The sequence below is a fragment of the Idiotropiscis lumnitzeri genome, chromosome 12 (assembly GCF_059441095.1).
Source record: "Idiotropiscis lumnitzeri isolate Australia: NSW breed Sydney's pygmy pipehorse chromosome 12, RoL_Ilum_1.0, whole genome shotgun sequence".
NCBI classification, from domain to species: Eukaryota; Metazoa; Chordata; class Actinopteri; order Syngnathiformes; family Syngnathidae; genus Idiotropiscis; species Idiotropiscis lumnitzeri.
In genome coordinates this window covers 19,351,108-19,369,357 of record NC_142402.1, presented here as the reverse complement: position 1 = coordinate 19,369,357, position 18,250 = coordinate 19,351,108, and the positions used below count along the sequence as shown (strand labels likewise).

The 18,250-nt window shown below is 42.5% G+C and overlaps 2 protein-coding genes across 2 annotated transcripts in view; both read left to right on the top strand.

The window, feature by feature from the left end:
- The window catches only part of LOC148326388 (solute carrier family 22 member 23-like), a 30,907-nt gene extending 22,451 nt beyond the window's left edge, over positions 1 to 8,456 (top strand). The window contains exons 6-10 of the mRNA XM_088311162.1: positions 270 to 372; positions 1,770 to 2,005; positions 2,667 to 2,699; positions 3,015 to 3,138; positions 4,366 to 8,456. Coding sequence (XP_088167288.1) covers positions 270 to 372; positions 1,770 to 2,005; positions 2,667 to 2,699; positions 3,015 to 3,138; positions 4,366 to 5,512 — 1,643 coding nt within the window. The 3' untranslated portion in view covers positions 5,513 to 8,456. The remainder of the gene's footprint in view (positions 1 to 269; positions 373 to 1,769; positions 2,006 to 2,666; positions 2,700 to 3,014; positions 3,139 to 4,365) is intronic.
- A 2,341-nt stretch (positions 8,457 to 10,797) lies between these two features.
- LOC148326387 (tubulin beta-2A chain) lies at positions 10,798 to 16,177 on the top strand. Its single transcript, XM_088311059.1, has 4 exons — positions 10,798 to 11,143; positions 12,035 to 12,143; positions 13,485 to 13,595; positions 14,683 to 16,177. Exons 1-4 carry the CDS (start codon positions 11,087 to 11,089, stop codon positions 15,753 to 15,755), a joined length of 1,350 nt encoding a protein of 449 aa, XP_088167185.1. The 5' UTR covers positions 10,798 to 11,086; the 3' UTR covers positions 15,756 to 16,177.
- Positions 16,178 to 18,250: the final 2,073 nt, after the last annotated feature.

Below are 18,250 nucleotides of genomic sequence, written 5' to 3'. Positions count from 1 at the left end.
GACGTCATCTCTGTTCCTTGAATTCGTCTACACTGTCAAAGTTACAAAAAAGGCACTTTTTGGTATTTTATGGCCACCGTGCAAGTTTTTTTCTACGCCTGCTTACTGTGGCCCAAATGCACACTTAATACGTGCGACGACTGCTGAGTGAGCTTGAAATAAGACCGAATTTTCAGTTCTAAATGTTGATTTTTTTTTTTTAATTTATTTTATTTATTTTTTTTTGTGTCCATTGGACTGCTCTGTGAATCCAACTTTTGTCTTCCCAGAATTGCAGAGAGCGCTTCAATGCAAGCCCAAAAAGACGTGCATCGTGAAAATGGCGCGCACGAGGAACCTGTGGAAGAATATTGTTGTGCTCTGCGTCAACTCGTAAGTGTTTTTTTTTTTGTATCCGATTTTTAAATCCATAATTACAATACTATTATTATAATATGAATATGTATATAATAATGCAAATATTTAATTCTTGACTTTTCACCAGCGCTTATTTGTAACCACATGACTCGTCGAGCTAGCATCAGCAATTATTTATCTTATTTCATGATGGACACTCCGTTGATATAGCAAACGTAAAGCATATTTTTAATATTTTCTGTTGTTGTTTAAAGTAGACGATGTCTGTCGGTCTACTTCTTTTAACGAAGTCAAGCTTGCGTTAATGTTCCGAATCCAAGTCCAGCCTTTGGATTCAACTTTTCACTCGCAAATTCAATAAATATTGATCGCCGGTCCCCACCGAGCTATTTTGTCTTTCAATAAGTGTGCCTCCTTTCCATTTTTATCCTGCTATCTCCTTTTGCCTCCATCCCTGACCTGCTCTTTAGCACGTACCGACACTCTCCACAGCGTATCGCGTCGCTGACTCCTGAAATGGCCGTAAATTTTACATGAGCGCCCGTCGTTATGAAACTTGAAACACACGAACACACGCAGGGTGGGAGCGTGGCTTCTGCTCTTTTTTTGTGTGTGTGTGTGTGTCCTGGTGCGGAGGGTGTGTGTCTGCTTGTGAGTCAACATGTGCGTGTTGACAGAGTACAGTGCGGATTGCTTTGGATTACATAGCAGCGCAGTGGACTTTGAAATGTTGTTTTATTAGATCGAGTTGAATCGACATTCTCATCACTTGCCACGACTTTCTGCACTCTTGTACGCTCGATCGTTTTTGATTGACGCTGCAAAGGAATGTATGAATTAAAAACGATGACAAACACAATTATCGTCCCCCGTAGAAACGAGTGAGGCTTTAATTCAGCAATTTTCAGTTCAAACATTTGCTATCATAAAGAAATTAATTGGTAATGGCAATTTAATTTTTTTTTTTTTTTAACTTGGATTAAATTTTCAATTAAAAATATTTTTATAGGTGGAGTTTTAAAAAAAAAAAAAAAAGTATAATTTAGTGTATGGTAACATTTGGAGTAACAATGTAACTTAAGTGTAAAAAGAAGTTGACTGATTTTGAAATAAAATAAAATATGTTAGAGTACATATTATTGAAATTTAAATGATTTTTTAGGTAGAACTAAAGAATGAATTATCAAATCATTATTAAAGGAAAAAAATAAAAGACTAGTAATAATAATATTTAAATTATCGTCATTTTTTTTATTGAATTTTTACAATATGTATATATTATTTAATTAATTAATTAATTCCTAGAAAATTCATCTTGAACTTTGAATTGTACGACATTACAATTTAGAAATTGAATAGAATTTTTTTTTTTTCTTGATTTATTTAGCATCTCTCCTCCCGTCTGTGTGCAGGCTAACAGGCTACGGCATCCACCACTGCTTCGCCCGCAGCATGATGGACCCGGAGGCCCAGGAAACCACCATGTTTCACGACTTCTACGCCGACTATTACACCATGGCGGGCATTGCGGTGGCATCCTGCCTGGCGCTGTGCCCGGCGGTGGGCCTGATGGGCCGGCGCGGCGGCCTCCTCATGTTCATGATCATCACCGCGTTGGCGTCGCTACTGCAGCTGGGCCTGCCCAACTGTGAGTTCTCCTCACTGATGATCACTTTCAGTCAATCAAATGCTTTTTTTTTTTTTTTTTTTTTAATTTAACAGTGGGTGTAATTTTGTACTTTGAGTTGGCAGTGCAATGCATCTTATAAAGAAGTGGGGGTTTTTTTTTTTGCATTATTTTTTATTTAAATAAGCTAACATTAAACACTTTCTGAAAATGAATCCAAAATATTAGCTCTGCTATTATTAGTCAATTTTTCCATATTTTCCTATGACAGGGGCAGAGTTATTTATTATTATTATTGTTGTTGTTAATTAGTTTGAAATTACCCTATTTTTGACAGGATGTGATGATGCAGGTGTACCTAATGAAATGTCCAGTGCTTGCACAACGAGGCGTGTCCTATGCTCATGTCAGCCGCTCATAATGGAGCGATTGGACACCACCACAGACGACTATCGCGGTCAATGTGTACCAACGAGACATGAGTCCGTTTATTCAGTTACTGGTGACTTAATCATTCACTCGTGTCAACACATCAAGGTGCTGCATTGCACTTTTGTGTTTTGCTTTTCCCATACTTGATTGAGGATTTAATTAATAATCATGAAGGTGCTGTGCCTTTTTTTTTTTTTTTTTTGTTTGGAAACTCATGACTGACACACTTTTTCTCCTGTTTCTCTTCCAGTGCTGGGAAAGTACAGCACCCATCTCAATATAGGTAAGACTATTTTGCATGACTATAATCATTTTGTGGTTTGGGTTATGAATCCACCCAAAACGCCAAACCACCACCTCAATTGACTCACTGCACGTTGCACCTGCACGTCAGAGGAAAAAAAAACAATTCCAAATGCATTTGTGCTGCTAGAGCGCCCCTAGAGGCGGGATGGGCTACTACAGTCTAAAAATACTGCAGGACAATACAATATATGTAGAAAGTTCTACTGTCACGTATTTTTGTTGCAATTATGAATTTAACTTAAAAAAAATCATCAAGAGAAAATTAATTCCACATGCTCGTTCTTTTTTGTAGATAGCTCCGGCACGCTAAAGAAGAACTTCTCCGTCGCTTTCTCCTTCATCGGGATGTTCTCCTCCCACGCCGTCAGCAACCTGAGCATCTTCTTCTGTGCTGAGATCACCCCCACCGTCATCAGGTAAAGCCCACCAGAACGCCTCTTTGACCGGACCGGACCACCACAGTGATGTAAACCTGGCCCGGGTGGGGAACATGACTTTTTTTTCATCGGCTTGTTTTGACACGCTAAGGGCATTTTTTCACTGTATGAATTTTGTTTTTTGTTTTTTTTTTTTGGTAGACCCTGCAACTGCCTTAGCAGAGGTTAGCCACATTGCCACTTATTTACAAATACTAAGAATCCCCCCTGAACATTAAAAATAACTGGTGTTAAAGTCAACACTAGTGAGTTGCACTAGTGACTCGAGCTCCGTTGAATTTGCTGCTCTCCCTCCTCAGAGAAATGAAATCATTGAGCATGTGCCAGAGGCTCCTCTTTTGTCAGCATCATTGTCACATGAAGGTGGCAGCTTGTGCAAAATCCCCTCTGGGCACTGCATGAGGTTTTCCTGTATGTGGCCTTACGTAAGGGCTGCTGTTGTTTGCAAAGTGCTTGAAGGGCGCCCCCTGGTGGATTGTGAGAAACGGCGGCTGGGAAATGAAGTGGCGCCGCAGCACTCTCTGGTGTCTGAAACTTACTGAAATAGGTCACTCACAACAGACATGATTATTGTACAACGGAATTTGTATTGCGGGTTTATTAATTATGTGAGTAGACGCTCTCTCGAAATGTTTTAATTTCTTGACTTTGGAAAATCAACGCTTCACTTGGCTCCTCAGCTTTTCTGTTGGTTGAGACTGACGAGGTCATTCCGTGACCTTAACGTGTTTCTTCTCGAGCCGCTCCTTTGTTGCCGAGGCAAAATCCAAATGTGCTTTGGGGCATTGTCATACGGGAAGACCCAGCTGTGACCCGTTGTCAATGTCGCTCGTTTCAATCAATTTCTTTTTTTTTTTTTTTTTGACACTTTGTGACTGTGTTCATTGCTCCCTCAATGTGGTACGTCTCTTTACACGTATAAAAAAAAAATGTCCAATGGGGCTGGTCAATGAATCAAAATGGGGATTTTGATTTTGACCTCTCATGATCGTAACAAGAAAAATGGTGCGCTGCACGTGCGTTTGCAAGTTCCTACGTTGTGATGTCACCCAGAATGCAGCAAGTGTGTGACATGAATGTTGTTCTGCTCTCCCTGAGCGTGCTTTAAACTGTTTGGGATTTCAATATGAATCAGAATAACTGTCATTTTTATTATTTTGCATAATCACCCAGTCCTAAAATGTCCAATCACTGATGTCCGTGTAGGGGCGGCGGCCTGGGCCTGGTCCTAGCGAGCGCCGGCTTCGGCATTCTGACGGCGCCCATCATGGAGCTGCACAACCAGAAGGGCTACTTCCTGCACCACATCATCTTCACCTGCTGCACGCTCATCTGCATCATCTGCATCCTGCTCCTGCCTGAGACCCGCTACCACCCGTTGCCCGAGACGCTGGCCGACGGCGAGAGCTACACGCGCCAGCCGCTGCTGCCGCCGCGCAAGCCCGGCGAACAGCGCCTCCTGCTGGCGCCCTCCGAGAGCGCCCGGGATTACACGCGCGTGCACGACACGCCGCTGCACGAGGCGGCCGCCACCGCCGTCTCCACCATGGACTCCGCCGCCTCATCCGAGGCCGATTTGAGCGCCCTCGCCAAGCCCGAGCGGCCCGACGAAAACGACGGCGCGTGCGCGGCGCTGACTAAAGATGACGTCATCCAGGCTAGCAACGAGCGACTCCTGTCTTCCACGCCTGCGCACTCGCGCCCCCTGTTGTCGGACGACGGCAAGCCTTCAGAAGTGGTCCTCGCTTCTATCGAGCCCCTCATTCACGCCGTCGTCCTCCAAATGGACACTCTGCATCCGTCCCCTTCGCAGGAAACTCTTCCGGACCCGACCTCAGAGGAGTCCCGGCCGGAATCCGCCGACCAAATGGACGCGGACCTTACGTCCAAGGGATCGGGTCCACCGGAGGGCGCTGTGGCCGACCCGCTCTCACCGGCGCTCCCGCCACCTGATGTTGCCTCCCTCTGCTCAGACGCAGACATCGACTTCAAAATAGAGGCGGAATCAACGCCGCCGTCCCCTCCGCCGGACGCGCCCTCTGGCGACGATCTGTCCCTCCCTCCTTCCCCCGTTCCAGACTCGGTTTTCCCCTCATCGAGCCATACGCCACCGCCCCGATCCCCGTCCCCGCCTGCACCCCCCATCACAGAACCCACCGCCGCCGCCGTGGCGACCACATTGACCGATCATCCTTTACGGGATTCGCTAGACTCGGACTCGGATTCCAGCCCTTCGGGTGCGTCTCCCCTCTCGCTACTGGTCTGTACAGTTTCCTCCCCCATCGACTCTGGCGTGCTGTCAATCAGCGCCAGCACAGAAAGCAACGTCCTCAACGGCGTGGCATCGTCATGATGCTGATGCAGCCAATAAATCGCCTCGCACTTAAAAATAAATAAATAAATAAAAAAATGGCCGCCCCAGCCTGGAGTTGGGTGGCCTTTAAACACGATCCCTTTCCTTTCCGTGCACAAGAGACTGCTTTGTGACGGCGCCGTTTTCTTTTTTTTTTTTTTGGGGAGTGTCAGTTCATCGGAAACAAGAAAAAAAAAATCACCAGCCTTTCAACTGCAACGATGGACAATAAAACAACTTTTCAAGAGTCAATAAGAAACAAGCTCCAGAACGTGAGAACAAATGCTGCTGAGAAAGTCCAAATGAAATAATGTTTGTCAGACATGCAGTGCCCGAAAAATTGCCAACATGAAAAATCTGGTGGCAGTCCACCAAAAAAGTCCAACATAATTATTGGCACGCGTTCTTTTGCAATTTCAATTTTCAATTTTTTCCCACTGGTCCTTTTTATCGTATCCATGACAGAAAGCCAAACAATGATTTGGATCATTTCGGGGGGCATCCTAAACTGGTCCGATCGATTTCTTATGCACTGGAAGCGAAAATACGACTTGCCTTTGGGCCAAGTCCACAATCAGAAGAAACAGCACAAAATAAGCCCGTCTCCCGTAGTAAACCAAAATGAAAATGTTCAAATGGTGCCAAAAAAATGGAGGATTGCATGTTTTGGGGGGCTTGTTTGTTTGCAGCCCCCTCCTCGCCCGCCCGCCCGCCATAGACTGAACGTAGACGGAGTGACTCAGATCAATTGAGATGATCGGAATGTCTTTCATATAGGATGGAGCTGCCGGTGTATTTTCTTTTTCTAAACAATGAGTTCCAAATGTTGTAATATTGTATTGACATTGTCAGCAAGTGCAAAATTGTGTGTGTGTGTGTGTGTGTGTGAACCAAATTGAAAAATATGATTGACCTGATAAATGTACAAAGCTTCTTCCTTGCAATATTGGTGGCGCCTCACACAGTACGTAAAACCGTCGGCAAAGACAAAAATATTTTTTTTAATTGAATGCAATGTGTGTGAGTTTTTTTTTTTTGTTTATTTGTTTTGTTTGACTTCCACGCACAACTAAACTGCTTTACGAAAGACTTGACTCTTCCGTCTATACTTGACAGTCTTGCAGAGATGTTTACAATCATGCTCATAAAGCAAATTAAGGGTCATTACTGTAAAACTCCAATGCCAGATTTTTTTTATTTTTTTTATTTGAAAGATGTGACTCAAAGTTCCCGCCGTCATTGTGTTGCGTGGAATTTGCCCTGGGAGGAACAGAAATTGGCGCTCTCGGGAGATCTTGTGGTGCGTTCATGAAAAAAAGAAATGCAGGTACTTTCCAACAATGTTCTTCCTCCATGTGCACTGACGACAAGATTGTGCTTGTTTTTTTTTGTTTGTTTTTTTCCTCCCTTCCTGTGGATGATGTAATGCAGTTTAAATCAAAGTATGATCGTGTTTTTTTTTTTTTCTCGTCCTCGTCATGGTCGTTTTTCCAAGGTGGCAATCCTTGTTCGATGATCAAGTTGTGAACTATTCATGCCAGTGTCTGATGCTGCTACACACCTCAAAAAGCACAAATTCCCTGCAATCATGTGACGTCACATAGGCGGAGTATTAGAGCCACACTGAGACGAAATCAACAATACGGAAACGTTGTGCAATACTTTCACATGGTACAAAGTCAAACATGACAATAATGTTGTAAGAAAGAAAATGCCTTATGAGAAACTACTCATTGCATCGGAAAAAAGTTAGAATTTTCCGGATTTATTTCTGCTTTACCAGGAATTTTTTTTTTTTTTTTTGTTAACCAACATTATTTAATAAAAACCCACCAAGAAATACACTTGATCCCTGAACGAGGAACCGGTCATAAATGGCAAGTTCTGTAATAAAAATACAATAATTAAATAATTAAAATAATTAAAAATTCAAAATAATAATTAAATAATTTGAAACATCATTTTAGAAAAGAATTATAATTACAACACCCATTTTCTAGAAATAAACATTATTTAAACTATTTGTTTTATTAAGTCTAACTAAATGACAAAATTTTATTTTTACCAGAACATATTTTAAGGGGAAAATCTATCATTTGAGATTAAAATGAGAATTTATTGTACAAATTAATAAATTGTATTAACGCTTATGTGCGAGTTCACTCATTAAAAATATGTTATTCCCCCGTAATATCTTTTTCTGATAATATTTTGAATTTTTAGTTATGCAAATGTTTACTGGAAATGCATTTTAAGATTTTGTCTATTTATTCCTCATTAAAAAAAAAGAAGGTTTCGCTACTATTGCTACATTGACTCAAATGAACTCTTGTAACTTTGCCACTTTTTTTCCCCAAGTTTGTTTGTGTGGCCCAAATACTTTGTCCATTCAATGGAGCCCCCCCCCCCCCCCAAGTAGAAAAAAAAATCACAATAGAAAAGGGAAGAAGGCGCTTTCTTTGAACAATTGATGATGCAGACTTTGACAGTAGAACGGGTGACATCTGCTGCAGCCATTTTGCTTCAACTTGGCTTCCTTCCGTTTGCGTGTGTGTTTGTGTCGCAAACACAGCGGCCATATGAAAATAACAAACGAGACACTCGTGTCAAATCTCATCACGCTTTTTGCACGGTGCTGACTGCAACATCCGCAATAGAACAAGTACAATTTAGCACCAGACGAAGCATCGAGGTGGACGTCCACCGCAGATGGAACAGTGAATGTATACATGAAGGATAAAGCATAAATGTGTGAAAGGTGATCAAAGGTTCAGGTTCTGCTTCCTTCCTCTCTTGAAGGGAGATTTGAATGAATGTACAAAAAAAAAAACATGGATTGTACCATTGATGATTTCTGAATGTTTGGTTTGACTTTGTTTTCAAATTCTTACACGCACTTGTATATAAGCCATACCTGTTGTCAGAATAAACCACTATTTATTGAGCTACTGTTCACTTTATTTTTCAAAATGATGAATATTGAACACCAAACTTGAGGGTTGTGTGAGAAAGCAAAAAAAAAAGAAAAAAAGAATGAAAGCCTACTAGAACATCTCAATTGTATTGAGGTTTTATCGGAGTTACTTTAAATTGTAGCATGGGTAATTGGTTAAAACTAAACATGTGGATTTTTTTTTTAATTCTATAATTTTTTTTAGAGCAGTTTGTTAGTTGTTCACAAAATGCTTCGTTTTGGTTGATTATTTTTTTGGGGGGAGGTATTTTTGGTTTTAGTTTTAGTTTTTAATATGGTGTCTTAGAGTACAAGATTTAAAATTAAAAAAAAGTAGTATTAATATTCACACCCTTTAAAACTCTGCCTTGCACTTTTTTTTCTTCCTGCTTTTGTGCAGCTGTCCCTAATATTTCGCCAGGCGGCCACAATGTCAACTGTGTGTTGCCTTGCTGCAGCAGCACGTCGCAGTAAGAATGAGTTGGACTCCGACTGTGTGACTCCGTGTAACCAAAACCCGCTACAAACTCTAAATCCTATCTGGACAATTTCCTTGCAGGGGGACACAAAGAAGTTGCTAGGCAACCGGCCGCCGTGCAGGAAGAATGCCCTCACTGTTAACATGCCCCGACTTTATACTTTGCACTATAGCTGCCTCCTGACTGCAGCTTGATGTAGATTTCAGCAGTGCTATCAATCGTCTTAAAGCTATATGCACACACACATGGACACGCACACGCACACGCACACACACGTGCACACACATACGCACAATCGAGACTTCTCCCAAAATGCGACAACAGGATTAAGATCCCTGCCAAAAACAACCTCTGCTTAGCTTGTATAAGAAAAAGGGCCGCTTAATGAATAGCTCGCCAGGACAGTAAAAAGGTAACCGTGCGTGTGTGCGTGTGCGTGTGTGCACGTGTGTGTGTGCGTGGTGAGAAAGAGCACAATGCGTACATGCTTTGAAGGCCAAACAGGATGTGAGACAAAAGGAGTCGTTTGACTTGCACCTCCTTCTTGATCCCGACTCAAGACTTTGACTTTTTTTTATTTTTATTAATGTTGTCAAAAGGAGAGCAGGGTGGCCAAGTGGTTTGCACGCTTGCCTCACAGGCCTGAAGTTTGGGATTTGGATGGCGGGTGCAGTCTTCCAGTGCGGAGTTGGTAGTCAAACTTCCTCCCACATTTGGAAAAAAAATACCTGTTAGTTTCATTGAAGACGATAAAGTTCTCCACTCTGTGAGGAGTAAAGGTTATCTTGTGAAAATTATCTTATGCCTTTATTTATTTACTAATATCCTCTGTGATTAATAAAATGTGATCTTATTCATTAATCATATCTCCACTGTCAGTCGAATATGAGCGTTGGCCAACAGAAGGAGCGTTGCGCCGCTGTGGGAGTGGTCGCAGCCAGTTAAAAATGAGTGCTTTTGAAAAAAAAAAAAAAAACACTAACTGAAACTACATCTTATGTTTACGTCTTTATGAATTATCAGATAACAGTGTTGATTTTAAAAGTATTTAATGAAATAAAAATTAAAATTAAAAATCCTTTTAAAATGAAAAAAATAACATTTTATGTTTATGAACCGAACTAAAAGTATAATTTTGTTTGTTTTCATCTTTGTCATGCAAATCACACATGAGCTTTCAGATTTCATTTTAAAAAAAAGTTTCTATAATTTTAATTTTTTTTTTCATTTCGGTATTGTTGTACATTCATAAGAAGGTCAAGCAGTTATTAGAGAATTGTTGTTTACTTTACTTTATTACGCAACCTTTTATTTAGTTATTCATTTATTTATTTTTATTTTGCGCACCATATTAAAAAAAAAACTAAACCTAATGAAAACTAAATTAAATGAAGCATTTTCAGAAAAACAAAAATTCATTGAAACTAGCAAACCCACTCCAAAAAAATAATTAAAATGAACTCAAATGAAAAAATCCCAAACTATTCCAGCTCTGGTCACCAGCAACGTCAAAGACGCCCAATCGCAGCAAATCCTTTAATTCCCTTTCAATGTAACGTGCTACTCTCACATGAGACATCTGTACCGTGAGTCGGACGCTTGGAGGCCACGCCCATCTCCGATTGTCCATTTGCTCCCACAATATGTGTGGTAATATTTGCTCAAAGGTCAAGATTTGATTTGGTTTTATTTGATTTTTCCAAAATGAGTTGATACAAAGTGCGGTTTCACCAAAGAAGTGTGTTGAGTTGACATCACGTGTGATATCATCCACGCATCCAGATGTGCTCATCCAAATTCACATCTGTCACGTTCCACCCGCGTGACACAGAACAGCATCATCATTCTGCCGGTGAGGCGGGCCGATGCTGCTGCTGATGATGCAGCACATTTGCTGCTGCTGGGGTCCGCCGCATCCCAGCCGAGCTCTGCCATTGGCTGCCGGGGGATGCTGAGGACGCTGCGACGTCATCCTCCTGACGGCAGCGTTAATAACGTGACTGAAGAAAGCGCTGACTCGCAGCCGCAGCGCAGCGCCATCACACTGACGAGCACACGCCGGCCAAGGCGCCACAGGAGCCGACGCAGCCACCACACCAGCCGTCGAGTCAGCCTTCGTCCATCGGAGCAGCGCACCGCACCATGAGGGAGATCGTGCACATCCAGGCCGGACAATGTGGCAATCAGATCGGGGCCAAGGTAACGTGTGTTGAGAACTCGAAAGCAACCCGTTGTCACGTTTCGACTAGAGAAATGTTTGCATGCTTAAATTATATCGTCCTTCAGTTCTAATCAAGTTAAGTACGAGTCAGGGTTAGGATATTGAATGGCTGGACGATAGTTTCATGTCAATTTGACTCCAAGCAGATGCGCACTTGCTGAATGGCGGCCTCGTGAAGGGCGTGGCTTTTGCGATTCGATGCTATGGTCAGGCGCAGCATCCTGGATTTATTTGGGTCTTGCTCTTCCTGTCTAAAAACATTGATGTTGCTTTATGTTGAAACCGATATACATGCCGTACCAGGCTACAAGCCGCAATTTTTTATGTTGAAAAATAATTTGTTGTTTATTGCGTGTACAGAACAATTTTTTTTTTACTGTGAATGCACTTAAAGGAACATAAAAAGATTGCCTTTTAACACAGCAACAACTTTGCTCATTAAAACAGAACAGACCCGAGAGAATTTTTTGGAGATTTATTAAGTGTATTTTCTGAACGATAGAGCGCCCCCTAGTGGTGAAAGAAAAAATCCATAATAGCCGCAAAATCGAGGAAAAACGTAGCGGCTTATAGTCCGAAAAAATACGGTACGTATGCCAAACACATTGAGAACAAAAAACTCAAGATGAAAACATGTTAAGTCATGTAAAAATGTGCAACAACCTCTATGTTACATTCAGCAAGTCAAAAACACACGCAAGCATGCTTGTTAGCGCAAAAAAAAATGTATATTGCACACCTAATGTGAAGTTAGTTCAAGTATTCTGGGACGCCTCCAGGATTTGATTTTAATGGGGAGGTGTCTCAAAAGTTTTGAGACACATACAGGAAGTGACAAAGCTTGCTTGCACAAAACGTTGTCCTTCCAGTTCTGGGAGGTGATCAGCGACGAGCACGGCATCGACCCGTCGGGCAGTTACCAAGGCGACAGCGACCTGCAACTAGAGAGGATCAACGTGTACTACAGCGAGGCTTCAGGTAAACGCCAGACCACAAACTATGAACGCGTGATCTTCCGCGTCAGAAAGTAGGTCCTGACACAAAGAAGGGCAGCTAAAATAACTTTCCTTCTTTTTTTTTTTTTTTTTTTTTTGGTCTCCATCGCCATGTCCATCTCCACACGTGTGTCTGTAGGGAGCACAAGTATCTGCACTCTCATCTCATCTCGCTTGCCTGCTGCAGTTGCTGCAGTGAGGTTACTTCAGGTCACAATTCACTGAGCCTTCACTCTCTGGCAGCAAACACTTCCTCTATCGATCTATCTATCGATCGATATGAGTCATTTGTTGTCTAGAAAAATATATGAGCGGCCGATGATTAAATATTTGACATTTTTTGTTTATTTTTTTTAAATAGAAAATATCTTAATATTATGTGATTTTTTTTATTTTCATCATCAAAAAAGTTCCAAGGATGAGAATATTTATTTTATTTATTTATATCATGGACAGTTATCCAAAAGACTTTGTTATATCAGCAGTCCATAGAACAGTGCTTCCGCCCCCAAAGCGAGAAGAAAAAGATTCGCGCCCCCCCGCCCCCTCCACCACCCACTCTCCGCCGCAACTACCAATGAGAGCATTTTTGTTGCAAAACAAACCTACACCGGAGAGTTAATACTCGCTGTGCACAATGGCTAGGAGAGCGCTACTGCCAACTACTGGAGTGGAGGTGCAATTACACTGTACTCTCCATTGTAGGACAGCGAAAAAAAAGCATGTTCTCCAAGTTTACTCGTGCCCCCCTTAGCGTCGCACCGCGCGACCCCACTATTTGAGATGCACTGCTCTAGGCAGATTGTAAATGTCGCTCTACAGAATAAAAAGAAATAACAATAACAATACAATACTACTAAAATGCGTCCCTATAGAATTTTATTTTCAAGCACAAATGACTGTTCAAACGCCAAGAAGACACCCAAACCCACACACACACACACACACACAAAAGGGGCAACATCCTGAGAATAAAGTCATTTTTCTGCTAAAAAGTCGTAAAGTTGCTAGGAGAACAAAAAGCGGTTACTGGTGACTGCAGAGCACAGGGCCTCATTGTTGCAGCAAAGACAAGGTTTGAAAGAAAGACACATTTTTGGGAAGGGCCTTGCTTGAACCCACTGTGCCGACCTCAGCACTTTAAGAGGCTCAGTGGTCTGGAAGAAGCCATGGAGTATGTTGCAGCGCTTTGCTGGCACGCTCAGCGAAAAGGGCGTATCAGGAGGCGAAAAATGAAATAAGTCAGAGACAAATGGAGAGACATTCAGACACCAAGTGTGGAATGACATCACCCGGTTCTTCTCTCCTCTTTGTCATCCCAAAGGCAGCAAATATGTCCCACGAGCCATTCTGGTGGACCTGGAACCCGGGACCATGGATTCGGTTCGATCGGGTCCATTTGGCCAGCTGTTCAGGCCTGACAACTTTGTCTTTGGTGAGTGGAACGATGATGTCGCCCCTCCGAGCCAAAGACGCACACAAACACACACACACACACACTTGGACGTGGTGACAGTGGGAGTGTCCCGAGACGCCCGGCAAATTCCGCAACACTTCACGGTATTGTGCGAGTGGAGTGATGCTGACACTTTGTCAGCTCGTCTGGTGGTCTCAAGGGAGGGCTTTGACAATAAAAACCTGAAGAGGGTAAACTGTAATCAAATATAAAGATAGTCGTCCACTTTTGACATTCACTGCATTGAAGATTATTTTATCAATTATAATTCTGTACATGCACGATTTTATTTTTCTGCAGATCATCCAAAAGGAATGACTGCTCAAAAAACAGAAAATTTGGCATCTTCTGCTGCCGCCTGTTTATTTTGGAGTGTAATTCCACTGCCGGCCACCAGTTGGCAGCACACTATTACATTTGGCACTAAATTTGAAAGAAGAAGAGTGAAAACAGGAAGTATTTCAAACTCCGCCTATTTTTTTGCCAAAGATTATTCAATGTGAAATCCTGTAATCCTGCTTTTTGCACCTACAGAAAGCAAGAGCTTATAATGTACACACAAATACAATAAACTTGACGGGGTAAAAATCAAGTCATAGGGTTTCAAGTTCGGGATAGGGTTTTGATGTAGGGTTACTAGGGTTAGGGTTTCGAAGGAGGGTTTGGAACTAGGGTTACGGTTGCAAACAAGGGCTAGCGTTTCCAGTTAGGCTTTCAAACAAGGGTTAGGGTTTTAAGGTAGGGTTTCAAACTAGCGTTACCGTTTTCAAGTAGGGTTTGAAACTAGGTATAGGGTTTAGAAGTAGGGTTTCAAATTAGGGTTAGGGTTTAGAAGTAGGATTTCAAACAAGGTTTAGGGTTTAGATGTAGGGTTTGAAATTAGTGTTAGGGTTTCAAAGAAGGGTTAGGGTTTACATTTAGGGTTTTACACTAGGGTTAGGGTTTCAAACTAGGGTTCGGGTTTTGAAGTAGGGGTTCAAAGTAGGTTTCGGGTTTAGTCTTATTCGAGAGTAGCTGTAAGGAATCTTCATGTCGTTTTATTTTTGATGGAACACGTGTCTCGCAGGTCAAAGTGGAGCAGGAAACAACTGGGCCAAGGGTCACTACACGGAGGGAGCCGAGCTGGTGGACTCGGTTCTGGATGTGGTGAGGAAGGAGTCTGAGAACTGCGACTGCCTGCAGGGCTTCCAGTTGACCCACTCGCTGGGCGGCGGCACCGGCTCCGGGATGGGCACTCTGCTGATCAGCAAAATCCGCGAGGAGTACCCCGACCGCATCATGAACACGTTCAGCGTCATGCCGTCGCCCAAAGTGTCCGACACGGTGGTGGAGCCGTACAACGCCACGCTGTCCGTGCACCAGCTGGTGGAGAACACCGACGAGACCTTCAGCATCGACAACGAGGCACTCTACGACATCTGCTTCCGCACTTTGAAGCTCACCACGCCCACCTACGGGGACCTCAACCATCTGGTGTCGGCCACCATGAGCGGGGTCACCACGTGCCTGCGCTTCCCCGGCCAGCTCAACGCCGACCTGCGCAAGCTCGCCGTCAACATGGTGCCCTTCCCCCGCCTACACTTCTTCATGCCGGGTTTCGCCCCCCTCACCAGCAGGGGTAGCCAGCAGTACCGCGCCCTGTCGGTCCCCGAGCTTACGCAACAGATGTTCGACGCCAAGAACATGATGGCGGCGTGCGACCCGCGCCACGGCCGCTACTTGACCGTGGCGGCCATCTTCCGCGGCCGCATGTCCATGAAGGAGGTGGACGAGCAGATGCTGAACGTGCAGAACAAAAACAGCAGCTACTTCGTGGAGTGGATCCCCAGCAACGTGAAGACGGCCGTGTGCGACATCCCGCCGCGCGGCCTCAAGATGTCGGCCACCTTCATCGGCAACAGCACGGCCATCCAGGAGCTCTTCAGGAGGATCTCGGAGCAGTTCACCGCAATGTTCCGCAGGAAGGCGTTCCTGCACTGGTACACGGGCGAGGGCATGGACGAGATGGAGTTCACCGAAGCAGAGAGCAACATGAACGACTTGGTGTCCGAGTACCAGCAGTACCAGGACGCTACGGCCGACGAGATGGGGGAGTACGAGGAAGACGAAATGGAGGACGACGACGACGTCCGCCATTGAGAAGGTGTCCCCCTGGGAACTGTACCCCGACCCCTGCAGTATAGATTTTGTTTCCCTGGGCGTTGAATCGATCGCTGTGGACTGCTGTGTTTGTCTTAAATGTTTCGCCTCTCATCTGACAATGCTTCATCATGACCCAAATCTGGAAACCTCGTCTATTTATGGATCGAGGATCCCATTTCCGGTGGTGGGGCGTGCCTCCGACTTGGAGCACAGATAATCATCTCAGACTGGGCTGTCAAATCTGAGAAAACTTTCTCAGATGAGAGGTGTAACATCCAAGACAAACAATGCCAGGCGGCAGTCCAGATGTATGAGAACAAGAATACATGTGACTCATTATCAACGCCGGTTGAAATTGCCATTGGTGTTTGTCTGCTTCAAACGAAAGCTTAGCCTCTCAAATAAAGGTTACAAATGCATTTCGACAACTTCTTTCAACATTTTTTTTAACACGTAAGTAAAATGTCCTCGAGGAAACAGCAAACAAATACACGTCATCGCGTATAAGTCACAGTCGAATTAGTTTAAATATCATAAATGCAGTTAGAAAAGTTGGGCCAGTTCTAAAAATAGCTCACTGCCAGCTTGGTTACTTTGATTTAACTGAAAAGTGTTGAACTAATTTGTTGCTTAATAAATATATAAATAAAATTGAAAATTAAATTTAAAAATGAGCAAAAATCATAGATATTTGATTAAAACAAGCGATTTTATTTTTTTGCGTTTTTTGCATTTTATTTTAAGCAAATTTTGTAAAATTGGTTCATTGATACATTTACTATTCTTCAGATTTATCCCATTAAATGTTTGGTTGTTATTTTAAATAAAATGAGGAGAAAATAATAATTTCAGACATTCTAATAAATATTTTTTCCAATTTATTGACTGCAAAATAAAGAGTCTGTGTGTAATATAAAATAAATAAAAAATTTGAGCAAATAAAATAAACCAGACGAAAGCGACACTGCTAGACCACACCAAAAATGAAAAGTATTAAAGTAAAAGTCATTCAATTAAATTAATTATGAACTATTATTAGAATCGACTCTGTCACAGGCGTATTAAATCCCAAAGTCTATGAATAAAAATAATTTAACAAAAGACAAGTCAGACAAGTGTTAAAGCTAACACGTGGAAAAAATAAAATAACATTGAAAACTCAAAAGTTTAGCAATGTGTTTTTAATGCTATCAATTTTAAAAAAAATGATTATGCATGTGTATTTCATATGCTGAGTTCGCAGTAGGCCGGACATCCTCCGACTTACGTGTTGATATTTCCAAGGAAGGGTGTGGTTGACGCTTAAAAAAATTAAACATATTGAATCATGTCTCGTATTAATGGCGATGAAGCCCAATCAGATTAATGTGAAATAATCACAAATAAGTCATGATTCTATTTATGTGTTTATTATTAGTAATAGGCCAGCATAATAACGGCATTAAACTGCGAGGAGCAGAAGGCCGTCACACTGAAAGTGAGCGAACTGAAGTGATTAATCATTGACGAGCGTGCAAACGCTGCATCGGCCGTATCGGCAGACGTGGGGACTGTGGACGTTGTTTCTTGAAATGCGACCACACCCAATTGGCTCGATCTGCCAGGAAGGAATGCCTCGTTATGAAAACATCTACATTGACAAGACGGATGACCTCACACGTATACACGCGTGCACACGCACGCACGCACACCCACACACGCACGCACACACGCACCCACGCACACACACACACACACACACGCACATACGTGCAGAAGCGAGACTTTAAAAAAAAAAAATACTACTACACCAGACAGAATGATGAATCATGCCTGACGTACAAAAAATATGCGTGTGTGAAATTTTGTGAGGCGATTCAGTGGCAATGCATCACTTCTGCTTCATTGCAGATCAGAAAGTAGGAGTGTGTGTTGGTGGGGCTTGTGGTGATTTCAAGTACAGTGGAAGGCGGCCGATGTTGCACAAGTCGGAATTCTCCACATATGCTTATGACTTTTTGGGGCTTCTTTTTTTTTTATCAGCTGACGGCACAAGAAAGCATGCTAAGTTTCCACTGTCCTCAGTGTTTTTCATATCTATAATATTATTAATATTTTTTGGAGCGTAGAATTCTTCATACAAATATTTTTTGTAAGTATGAAATTATGTTAGCGTAGGTTAGCGATAGACAACTGGGCATTACCACGGTCATAGAAATTATTGTTATGGTAGAACTGCCTCATAAATTGAGGACCCCCATTATATTTGTTATTAGAGTGTTATTATAGCGTTATTACTGTGTAATAACAGAATTTCTGTGCCCTTAATATGACAGAGTCCTTCATAGTGCAATTTACTGGTTTGAGTGGCAACGTAAGAATGTGTCATCCAGAAACACAAGAAGGTAGCACCATAATCACCGTTTGTTATTTGATTTATATTCATGATCAAAAGGGTTGTTCATGAAAATATTTTCGATAATTATTTAATTGCCTAATGACCATGTTAGATC